General features: G+C 50.7%; 1 protein-coding gene across 3 annotated transcripts; it reads right to left on the reverse strand.

Moving 5' to 3' along the window:
• Positions 1 to 778: 778 nt before the first annotated feature.
• On the reverse strand, positions 779 to 11409 carry TAFA3 (TAFA chemokine like family member 3). 3 transcript variants are annotated; one of them, XM_054465815.2, is made up of 6 exons: positions 10992 to 11409; positions 9654 to 9711; positions 7943 to 8058; positions 7126 to 7275; positions 6155 to 6279; positions 779 to 4661 (listed from the first exon to the last, which is right to left on the reverse strand). In XM_054465815.2, the coding sequence occupies exons 3-6, from the start codon at positions 8055 to 8057 to the stop codon at positions 4650 to 4652; spliced, it is 402 nt and encodes a 133-aa protein (XP_054321790.1). In that variant the 5' UTR covers position 8058; positions 9654 to 9711; positions 10992 to 11409; the 3' UTR covers positions 779 to 4649. The 3 variants fall into 3 exon arrangements, with proteins under 3 accessions (XP_054321790.1, XP_054321780.1, XP_063508007.1); XM_054465805.2 differs by having other exon boundaries at positions 6155 to 6347; positions 10992 to 11385; XM_063651937.1 differs by lacking the exon at positions 6155 to 6279 and having other exon boundaries at positions 4051 to 4661; positions 10992 to 11365.
• Between the last annotated feature and the right edge of the window lie 345 nt (positions 11410 to 11754).

Consider the following 11754-nt stretch of genomic DNA (forward strand, 5'->3'; position numbering starts at 1 on the left):
CATGCAGTTATTTTCCTTAAGCTTAAAAGCAGAAGTTACATGAATCTGGAAAATATGAACCGAACTGGTCTAGGGTGTGACAACATATTAGGGAAGCATCTGCCCTGTAGTCTTTCTCTTGGCCTCTTAGTCTTTACATCTTCATTTCTTTGCTTGTTAGATATCACAGGTGGCACTGGAAGGGATTAAAGCAGGCAGAGGCACAGCCTCAAATACATATATGTATATATATCCCTAAACTCAGGAAAACAATGCAGAGTCATCATTTCCAGATTGCAAAAGTATATTGAGAAAGATTCAACTAAAACACTAAGGCATGGTTGGCAAAATTTTTGTACAAAGGATCAGATAATGGGCTGGGCGCGGTGGCTCATGCCTGTAATCCCAGCACTTTGGGAGGCCAAGGCAGGCGGATCGCCTGACGTCAGGAGTTTGAGACCAGCCTGACCAATATGATGAAACCCCATCTCTACTAAAAATACAAAAATTAGCCAGGCGTGGTAGCTTGCACCTGTAGTCCCTGCTACTTGGGAGGCTGAGACAGGAGAATCGCTTGAACCTGGGAGGCGGAGGTTGCAGTGAGCCAAGATTGCACCACTGCACTCCAGCCTGGGCAACAAGAGCAAAACTCTGTCTCAAAAACAAAAAACAAAAAACAAAAAACAAAGGATTAGATAAATATTTTAGACTTTGTGATCCATATGGGCTCTTCAAAATGACTCAACTCTGCTGTTTAGCATAAAAATAGTCATAGACAGGAAGACACAAATAAGCATAGTTAAGTTCCAATAAAACTTTATTTACAAAAAAGGCAGCAGGCCAGATTTAGCCCATGGGCTTTAGTATGCAGCCTGAAGAACCCAGAAGCCATCCAAGTGGCTTCACTGATCTCTCTAAGGTTAACAGGGGCTCCATTCTGTCTCCTTGAGAAAGGATAAAAATCAATTGTTTTGGATGTGGCATCAGTTCTGTTCTTATTATTTTGTACTGTGCCTTGTGTTCTTCTGAATGAGTGATCTCAATCCCTCTTTTTTGTTCCTCCTTCCCTCCTTCTGTGTATATATCTCTCCATGTTTCCCATTCTTCATTCTGTTCCCTTGCACTCGCAAGGTTGATTGACTTTAGAATGGGACACTTTCACATTCATCCTTGCTAAAATCCAGGCTTCTTTTCAGGTTCCTCATCTAAACTTGATGTGTAGTAGTAGAAAGAACACTGTCTGGATCACTGGACTGGACACACCAACAGCTTGCTATGTGACAAATCACCTAGCCTCTCTGAGCCTCCCTTTTCTGTCAAATGAGGGAGTTGGCTAACTGGTCTCTAAAATCCCTTGCAAGCTGGGTGTGATGCCTCACACCTGTAATCTCAGTACTTTGGGAGGCTGAGGCAGGAGGATTGCTCGAGGCTGGACGTTCAAGACAAGACCAGTCTGGGCAACATAGGAAGACCCTGTCTCTATTCTACAAAAAAAAAAAAAAAAAAAGGTGTGGCAGCATATGCCGTTAGTGCCAGCTACTCAGGAAGCTGAGGTGAGAGGATTGCTTGAGCTCAAGAGGTCAAGGCTGCAGTAAGCCATGATTATGCCACTGTACTCCAGCCTGGGCAACAGAGGGAGACCCTGTCTCAAAAAAAAAAAAGAAAGAAAGAAAACTTTAAAATCCTTCTAGCTGTAAGCTTGTGATTTTAGGAAGTTGCAGCCTCAATCCAGTCAACTGTCTGGGGCCATTAATTAGGATGTCACTCATAGACCTTAATGAAACTGCTAGGATGCCAACAGAAATTAGCCACGTGATCTCCTGTGGTTGGTAACCTTCCTAAGGCCTTCAGAGCTGAGGACATTGTGGGTACCGGCTAACTTCAGGGACTGAGATTCCAATCCAGTAAGGGGAGAAGAGGAAGATAAATGACTTCAGAAACCCTATGTTCCAGGAAAATTAATTTGCATTTTTAAACTGTAGCTACAAAATGCACACAAATATTCAGTTGGAAACAGGACCCTAGGATGCTATTGTGGGGGAGGTGGGACACTTTCTCTTCTCCATCAGACCCTCCTATGTAGGCGTCTTCTGGCTATATAAAAGATACCCCTCAAAGCCGACCAAAAAAATATATGAAAACGTAAGGAGGAAATGAAGGCTTGAGGAGTTAAAAAAAAAAATGAATTAGGAGTTAGTAAATTCCAGCATGTGTGAAAGGAAAGAGGTCTTCTCTGTAGCAGGGATGAGGGAGGTCGGGGAAGGTTGCAGAACCCAGACTTTGGCTGAGGCAGAGGCCGCAGTGGTTGGCAACTCAGGAGAGAGTTTGTATAGCATGATCCCTGCTCTCAGGCTCAATCCCCAGCTCAGAGCTCACCAGCTTGTGGATGCAGCAGATAGGCAGGGGGCTCGAGCCCTCTCCCTCCTTCCTGGACACAGTCTTGAGGGTGCAGAATGACTGGAGAAAAGCCCCTATTCTGGCCTCCAGGAGAACAGGCTGTTATTGTCTGACTCTGCTAAAGCTGTCTCATTTGTAGCCTAAATAATTCACTCACCAATCTCTCAAGAAGCATTAGGAGAAAAACAAAACCTGACCCAGCCCTCATGCTCAGGTTCCCATTGCACAGAAGTCAGGCCAGGAGGCTGGGAGGCAGTCCCACACTGCAGAGATGGCCTGCCTTCAAAGGTTCATCGGATTGGCATCCTTCTGAAAAAGACCCAGATTCTGTTTCTATACAGCTAAGACTTGAGCTATTAATAAGACTAGCTTTTGTATATTAAAGATATTTTAAAACAAAATGAAACAAACAAACAAACAAACAAAAAATCAACAATAAAAACAAAGAGTATGCAACAAGAGACTGCATGTGAGCTGCCAAGCTTGAAATATTTACTATCTGGCCTTTTCCAGAAAAAGTTTGCCAATCCCTTAATCCATCCCCATCCTCCATCCTCCAACCTTAAAGGAGGCAATGACAATCTTTGACCAACTCCCTGACTACCCCACCCCATGAGCCCACCATCTGCAGAGATTCTGAGTTGTGAGTTCTGGTATTTACAGTCTAGTAAGAAGCTGGCACCATTGTTCACCCCATTGTCAAAAACAAGAAAATAAACTAGAGTAGGGTGAGAAAGGGGGAATATCAGTCTTGGTTCTACTGCACAGGGAGGGAGGGAGAAGCTAAGACTCAGCCACAAACTATCATCTGATTTGTCCCTCTGAGGGTCAGAATTCCGCATCGTCCAGGTGGGTCTCTACTGACACCCCCCTCCCTAAGGCCTTGGTGATCTCAACGCCCACAGTCTCAGAGGCTGCAATTCTCTTACTGATGAGATATCTAAGTAGCCCATGCCTCTGAGTCCCTGAAGCCTATGTGTCATCCCTGAGCCATCTAGTGTCAGCCTGACTGCACTGACCTTTAATTCTAAACAGAGGCTCTAGCCTTTCACCCCTGCTGCCCATCAGGGGCCTTTGAAAAGAGAAGACTCTAACCAGTTCTACATCCCACCCAGAATTTCTCCTGGAGCGAGACCTTCTGAGAATCATAGCCCAAAGACCCCAGAAGAGATGGGTCAGAGTGGGTAATGGAGATGCCAGCTGAGCCCCAGCTGTAACTGGGTTGAGTGACCTCTGGGTGTCATAAGGCCTGCTTGAAATTTGGAGGATGAGAGTAGAGTGGAGACCAGATGGTCCCACATCCTGGTGTGTGGATATTCTGGATTATTTCAGACAGGAGAACAGTGACCTTAGTAAAAGTCCCTGCTCTAGCATCTCCCAAGAAAAATGTTGCTGCTCTCCAGCCTGTACTTTGCTGGTTCCAGTAACTTGACATAAAATTAACATGGGAGGCCTACGTTGGAATCCTATTATTCAGGCTAGTGGAAAGTCATCAGTCTTAGAGGTTTGGGAGCCCAGGCTATGAGATCTTGGGCAAACTGCCTCACCTCTCTGGGGCTGCTTCCTCATCTGTTAAAATAAGCAAACAAACAAAAACCTGAGGTGCTTGATGGAGATGATTTTAAAGTCCTGTCCATCCCATACCCAATGAATGGCTCATACCTCTGCCGAAGATTTGCTGGGAAGTTATTTGGCTTTATTTTTACTTTCCTTCCGCAACTCAATCCAATCCCATCCAAATGAGATACCGCTGGTCTGGCCATAAGGGGAGAGTGTTTTTCTGCAACATGTTAACAGCTTGCTGGGGATTCAGAACTGATGAGAAAGAGGGAGGTGGTGAGTGCTGAATGTGACCTCTTGTCTCTATGCCCTGTGGCCACGGGGTATCTGAAGAACTGTGGGAATCTCATTCCCAAAACCCCATCATGCCATAGCATGTGGCCCAGAAGCCACAGTCTGGTATCAAGTACTTTAACCTAAATTATCTAAATTGTCTGTCTTCAACTCTCCAATTCAACTGGACATTCCTTAAGGGCAGGAATTGTGTGTTGACCTTCATGTCTCCAGAAAAGCCCAGCTCCACACTAGGTATGTGGTTGCAGATCCATCCATATCTGCTGAGCAGCTTAACTGAAATGCCCCGGAAAGACTGATGCTGCATTTGACATGAGGCATGTAAGTGAATCCCCATCTTTCCTGGCTGATGACTGGATACCATTCTTCAGTTCATGACTCAATCAAGCCTTTCTTGTCCAGGCCGTGACCCCCAAGAGCTATCGTGTGACCTGGTGAAGAAGTGATAGGGTAAGGTTAGAGAAGGGAGTGCCTATTCCATTCCAGCATGCCAGAGACTACCCAGAATATGCAGGTTACTTAGAGGCCATTGCTGCCGATCCTCTCACCCTAAAGCAGGCCGGAATGGGAAAGCACGGCCTGGTGACCCATGCAAACATACGTCAGACAAGCCTCCCCACTGTTTGCTTCAGAGTAGCTACCCAAATTGCAAGTACTTCCTTACAGGCTACAAACCCAAACCTATAACATGGTGACAAATGTCACAAGCTCTGTAGTGGGTCTCATTCTCTTCTGATCTTAAATATACTCAGAATGGCTGTCCCTCATCCCTGCCTCCAGATAGAGAGAGGATGCTCTACTTTAGAGCCAAACTTTTTCTTGTTGTAGCTCCTTTTGTTGTGTGCTCTGTGAAAATGGTTGCTCTCTTCAGAAGCCAAAGGCTGCCTTTCCTTCTCTATTTTTTTTCTTTTTTTGAGATGGAGTCTCACTCTGTCGCCCAGGCTGGAGTGCAGTGGCATGATCTCTGCTTACCACAACTTCTGCCTCCTAGGTTCAAGCGATTCTCCTGCCTCAGCCTCCCAAGTAGCTGGGATTACAGGCGCATGCCACTACGCCCAGCTAATTTTTGTATTTTTAGTAGAGACGGGTTTTCACCATGTTGGCCAGGTTGGTCTTGAACTCCTGACCTCTTGATTCACCCACCTCTGCCTCCCAAAGTGCTGGGATTACAGGTGTGAGCCACCGCACCCAGCCCTCCTTCTCTATTTTCTTGTGTGTTTGCTTGTTTGCTGTGTGTGGTGGGAGGGAAGGAAAGCCAAAGGCAGAACCCTGGCTCGCCCCGCAGTGTCACTATTCTGTACCAATGGCGATGGCAGAGCAATGCCGCTGATTAACCATGACACACATGGAGCTGCTAAAGAGTTTGATAAAAATTTAATTACCCCTTGTTCTGTGGGGCAGGCAGCAAACCATGAAAATAATAATCCTCTTGGGTGCTGTGACAGTAGACAGAGAAATCTGACTACAGGAGGGTAGGTATGAACTGTAGGGAGTCAACAACAGTGGGAATGGGGTGGGGATGGGGGGTGGTCACGGCAGAGGTGAGTGGCAGAGTGACTACTGTACCTGGAGTTCAGGTAGAAGTAGCAATTCCTCCCTCAATTATCTGATAATTTTTCCCATTCTCGACTATGTTTTTATAGGCCTGATATTTTCCGGAGGCAAACTAATTCCAGGCAGAGAGGAGGAAATCAGGGTATATGGACATCAAGAATCTTCCCAGGACACACTGGATTTCAAGTCCTGACCCCCCTAACTCCAGTCCCCAGTGAGAACAGACCTGAGAGGACTGTCTGTGAATTTCGTGGTTCACGATCTCACCTTGGGACACTGACATCCTAGACCTCCAAGGCTCCTGTGTCCCCTTTTCTGCCCTTGGTAGAAAGGGAAGGGGAGGGTGAGATGAGGTGCCCACCCAGGGTACCTTGGTGGTTTTGACTTTGTGTCCACTGCTGCAGCTCCATCCCGACAGGTCCGGGAGCACCTTACACTCCTCCCCCGGCAGGCAGGGCTCCATCTGACACCACCATCTCTGCAGGACGATGGAGGCTGTGGGAGCAGGAGGCGGAGCGCAGCTCTAGGGTCTCTACGAGCACAGTGGGCAGCCAAGAGCAGGTCTGCGAATGAGGTGCACGTTTCCACACACCCCTGGCCTTGAGCCATGCATTTCCCTTGTCTTTCCCCTACTCCAGGCTGCCCAGAGAGGCAATACTCAGGCTGAGGCCTGGGGACGTAACCCTCTCAACTTTAATCCCACCGATCCCTGCATCTCCCCAGACAGTGAGGAGTGAAGGCAGGCAAAAATGCCTCTAAGGTGACCATGTCACTAGCATCGATGCACAACCAGTATACTCCCTCTGTGGTGTGTGAGCAAGGGTGTGAGTCGTCTGGAGGGGTCTACAGACCAGGAGTGCATAGCTGGCATAGCTGGTATGCGCGTCACACAGTGGGCATGTGTATGGGGTGCCAAATGAGTGTTAGGGTATGAGCGTGGGTGTGAGGGATCTCACGTGTCCACATAGGAAAGTGTGAGAGAAGGGCTGAGAAGGAGAGGAGGGTATGCGGAGGCAGCCAGGGGAAGGAGCAGCAGGGGAAGGAGCTGGAGGAAGTGTGTGGGGAGAGGAGTGGGGCCGTGTGAGGGAACGCGCCTGTGTGTGCAACAGGCAGAGGGCACGTGAGTGTGGGAGGCTGTGCGCATAACAAGAGCTTTTCTCATCTATGGCACAGGGATGGCCACGTCTGCCCTCTTCTCCCAGAGGGGGCCCCACCATTTGAGACTGCTCATGAAAGCCCTGAGACGGGTATGAAATTGTATCCCCAGCAGATGGCGAGGCCTGAACAGGCCTCCTTATGGCTCTGCTCAGGGCGCTGCCCGGGTCCTGGCCTCTCACTCACCGTCTACGCAGGAGGGCTTTGCCCGCGTGGTGCCGGCCACCTGGCCAGAAAAACAGGAGCATTTCACCGTCTGGGAGCGCTCCTCGATGCGGTTCCGGTTGCAGCAGCGGTGAGCGGCAATCACCTCGCAGGTGCCCTGCCGCACAAGCACTGAGGGGAGCCGCCCAGGATCAGACGCCCAAGACGCCCGACCCCACTCCCTCCCGCCCACCCGGGCTGGCCTCCAGCCCCTCCTCCCTGCTTCAGGGAGGGCTATGGAAGAGACTGCCAGTGGCAGGGGAGGAGGAAGTGGATGAAATCTTCCCGCCGCTTCACAGAGCTCCTATTCTTCCTCCCTCCCCTGTGAGGCCTGTGCTCTTCACCCTTTGGCAGAGCACGGCCCCTGGGCAGAAGACAGAGTCCCGCACCAGCCCCGCCTCATCAGCTTCCTCAGGGTGAGGGCAAGGGCCCCAGGGCTTACAACGCGTGGGGAGGATCATCCGCTTACACAGGCTTTAGCTATCCCAGAAGGAAAACCACAGGATTAGGCCAGGAGGCTAGAGTTAAGCCCTCACCCGAGGGCCTCTCTCACTACAGAACACCTTCCAGCCTGGAAGGAGAGGTGAGCAAAGGGTCTGCCCAGACCTTCTCTGGGGCGGGACAGCAGGTGTGGGCAGAGATACCTGGGTAAAGAGCAGAGGAGGAGCCGGAACCCCTAGAATCTCTGGATTTTACTCTGCCTGGGAGACCTGCCTGCTATGGAACACGGTGGAGTGGTGTCCAGCTCCCCAGGTGTCCTGGGAAACTCCCTCCCCGGGCCCTGCCACCTCCTCCAAACCTGTGGCAGTGGGAGGCTGCAAGGCAGCCAAGGTCAGGTGGGTCCACAACCAGGCCAGGCACAGTGCCAGCAGCCAGCCGCCCGTGCTCCAGTTCCGCACGACCCTCTCACTCATCCTGCGGAGAGAAGCACACATTCTGCTCAGCTCCAGGCAGAAGCTCCCCTGTGCCCAGCCTGGGCACCTTCTCTGTGCCACACACTCTGGGAGGCACAAAGATGGGGAGGAGGCACACCTTGTCCCCAGGCATCTTTCAACCTGGCACAGAGTCATGCAGGCAGTAATGAGTGCTACAGGAAGAAAAGGAGAGCCTTTGGAGGAGACAACATTTAAGAGGCATCTTGGAGGATGAACTAGATACGGGCCCATGGAGGGTCGTGACATGGGAGGGACAATAATATTGACTCCTACTCTTTGAGTGCTTGGTTCCAGCACTTCACATGCACACTCTTGAATTCTTCACAACTGTCCTACAAAGTAAGATTATTATCACCTGTTTTACAGATGAGCAAACCAAAGCTCAAAAAGCTAGGACATAACCTAAACAACCATCAGTAAAAGACTGGCTGAATACATCGTAGAGTCTGTACAAATGCAGTCCCATCCAGATAGCTGTAAAAAAACCAATGGGAAAATGCTTTATGTCCTGACACATGCAATCATCTCCAGTGATAATCCACTGTTAAGGGGGAAAAAAAGCAAAGTGTAGAATGGTGTGTATACAATGTGTATAAGGCAGGCCAGGAGTGGTGGTTCACGCCTCTAATTCCAGCACTTTGGGAGGCCAAGGCAGGAGGATCACTTGAGGCCAGAAGTTCGAGACCAGCCTAGGCAACATCTCTACAAAAAATTTAAAAATTAGTCAGGCATGGTGGTGCACACCTATAGTCCCAGCTACTCCAGAGGCTGAGGTGAGAGGATCACTTGAGCTTAGGAGTTTGAGGCTGCAGTGATCTATGACTGTGCTACTGCACTCTAGCCTGGGCAACAGAGTGAGACCCCAGCCCAAAAATAAATAAAATAAAATGTGTATAAAGGAAGGATTATCTATGTTGCTCAGATATGCATAAACTAGCTTTGAAAAATGTATTTTAAAACTAGTAATATTGTTTGCCATCAAAAAGGGAAACTGGTTGGCTGGGAGATGGAGGTAGAAGAGAGACATTTTTCTCCTGATTCATTTCTTGCTTTTTGAGCTTCCAACCACGGGAATGCAGTAGCACTTCAATTTAAACAGAATTTAATTAAAAAGGAAGAGATGAAACCGAGGCTAATAGAAGTCAAATGACTTGCCCAAGGCCAGGCAGCATGTGGGTGGAAAAGTCCAGAGCCTAGAAGCCTGCCCTCTGCCCATTGCACCACCTTGCCTCTGCTCTCTTCCCCTTTCCTTTTCCTCTTTCATCGTTGATGGTTTGGGCCTCCCAAAGCTACCCTGAAGGTTAGGCTGGAAATGGAGGGAATCCTAAGGAAGCAAGAGGCACAGAGTAGCTAGGAGCTGCCCAGCCATAGAAGGGGGTGGGAGAAGTCCCAGGAGGCAGCGAGGCCACAAGCTCAGGGGTGGGCCTGGACCACTGCTGGGCCCTCACAAGTGCCATTGCAGCTTTGGGAATACCAGAGGCCAAACCAACTGCTAGGACCCAGTTGCTCCTCAGATAGGGTACTTGATCTCTGTCCACCCCTACTACTCCCCATATTCAACGTCTCCTCACTTACCTTTTTGGGGATCTTTCAGTTTCTGTCTGTTCATCTGCTGACCTCAGACTCACTCCACCTGGACAAGCAGGAAAGATTCTTAGGGGGTTGCAAAGGATGGAGGGAGCCCATGGCTCTGCAGGGGGTGAAGGAGAACCTGGGAGAGGGCAAGGGTGTGGGCTGGGCACGGAAGTTCAGCCCAATTCTGAAGCTGTTCTCAGGTGCCAGGGCAGGGACAGTCTCTTCTGGCCTGGGAATCTGGAGGGGTCCTTGCAGACTCCGGGATCGCACAGGGTGGTGAGCCTGAGAAGAGTGGCCTGAGGGAGTTTCTCTATCCCAAGAGTGAAGCAGGGTGATGGTAGGGAGGGGTCTAAGAATCACGGCTGTCATCTCTCTGGCCTTGGGAGGGAGCTGAGGGTCAAGGAAGGAGCAGAACCTGACAGATTCCTGCTGGAAAAGGCTCGTGGGAAAGATTCCTGATGCCCTGATCCTCTTTGCTTCCACCTCCTACCCACTATGGCACCTGCTTCCTGGACTCACATGGAGCTGGCTTGGCTTAGCGGCCCTCGCCCCCATTCCCACACCAGAGGGCTAGAATGGGGACACTCCAGGTCCCTGAGCCTTTGAAGGCCACAGCCTCCAACAGCTTTCCATTTCTCCCTAAGAACCTCTCTTCCCTCACCTCTCTAAAGGGAGGCAGAACTGAAACATAGAGGATGGTGGGGCCCCGGAAGGACAGAGACCCCTGAGTCCTAGCTCCTAGGAGCGAGAGCATAAGGGGAATCTGGAGGAAGACAGAGGAAGAGGTGCCAGTTCCCAGGGGATGGGTGTGCTCCCTGGGTGGAGCTTCCCACCGTTCTAGATGTGCCTCTTTTCTGAGTAGGCATCTCTTCTCCCTGCCCTCCAGGAGCCCTCCTTTTGACCATCACAAATGCAGCTTTGTCTTCTCTCAGGTGATCCTATTTCCCTCTGAGCTGCAACATCCTCCAATCCAACTCAGGCGTCTCTCCTAGGAACCCCAAGGCCCAAAAGACCTCGGTGGGGTGGGGAGTAGAGGGGTGGGTGTGTTCATTTGGGCTCTCGTCCCTGACATTCTATTCCCTCCCCCCCAGAAACAGCTGGACATAGAAGCTTCTGGGATGTGTTTTTCGACTTCCATGCTCCTGCCTCAATTTCCTAGGCTATTTTTCCTAAATCCCAATCCAGGGATTTAGTGAGGCTGAGTTAGCAGCCTGCATTACAAGGGTTTGAGGATGTGAACCATAAGAACCTTCAACCTTTCTTCACCTTCTCTCCCCACAAACCCCCCTAACGCCTACTCATTCCTCCACATTCTGAGCCCCCACACCTGGGACCTACCTGGTCCTCGGTGGTGCCCACTGGTTCGATCTGCTGGCCTGAAGTCTTCCTTGCCACTGAACTAGGAACCAACACTCCGAAAGACAGACTTTGGGAGGGAGCGGCCAGCTTGGGTGCTGTCTAGTCCGGAGCCCTGTCCCCTTCACCAAGTTGCTGCGCCCCCGGGACAGAGGGGTTCTGGTCAGGTTGGCATCATCCGAAGGGCGGGCCCGGCTCTGGGCACAGGGGAGCTCCGGGCCAGGCCCCGCCAGCTCTGCAGAACTCAGCCGGGTTTTTTCCAAGGTTCCTGCCGGCAGGTCGGGGAGCGCGCAGCCGCCGCCGCAACCGCCGCCTCGCCCCGGGCTACCCCCGCTCCTCCAGCCCCGCGTGGGCGCCGCTGCCTCCTTCGGGACAGCGCCAGGCGCTCGGCTGAACGGATGGGCACAGCCGAGACGCAGCGGCCCCTGGCGGCCGAGGGCAAGAGGAAGGGAGAGAGGACATCCGGCCCCCGCAGGTTCAGTGAGGATGGACACCTCCGTGGTGGCAACTCAGAGGAGGTCCCTCAAAACCCTCAAGGTCTCGTGGCCCCCAGTGCCCTGGCTCAGGGGAGGTGGAGGTGCTGGGGGGAAAGGAGCTGGGAGTGACGAGTGATTGACTAGACCCTCAGGGTTTTAGAGCTTTGAAGATTGCAGAACTGCATTGTCCAATACCGTAGCCACTAGTGGCATGTTGATATTTAAATTTAAATCCAAATTAATTAAATACAACTTAAAATTCAGTTCCT

This window comes from Pongo pygmaeus, chromosome 1, assembly GCF_028885625.2.
Source record: "Pongo pygmaeus isolate AG05252 chromosome 1, NHGRI_mPonPyg2-v2.0_pri, whole genome shotgun sequence".
Lineage (NCBI taxonomy): Eukaryota > Metazoa > Chordata > Mammalia > Primates > Hominidae > Pongo > Pongo pygmaeus.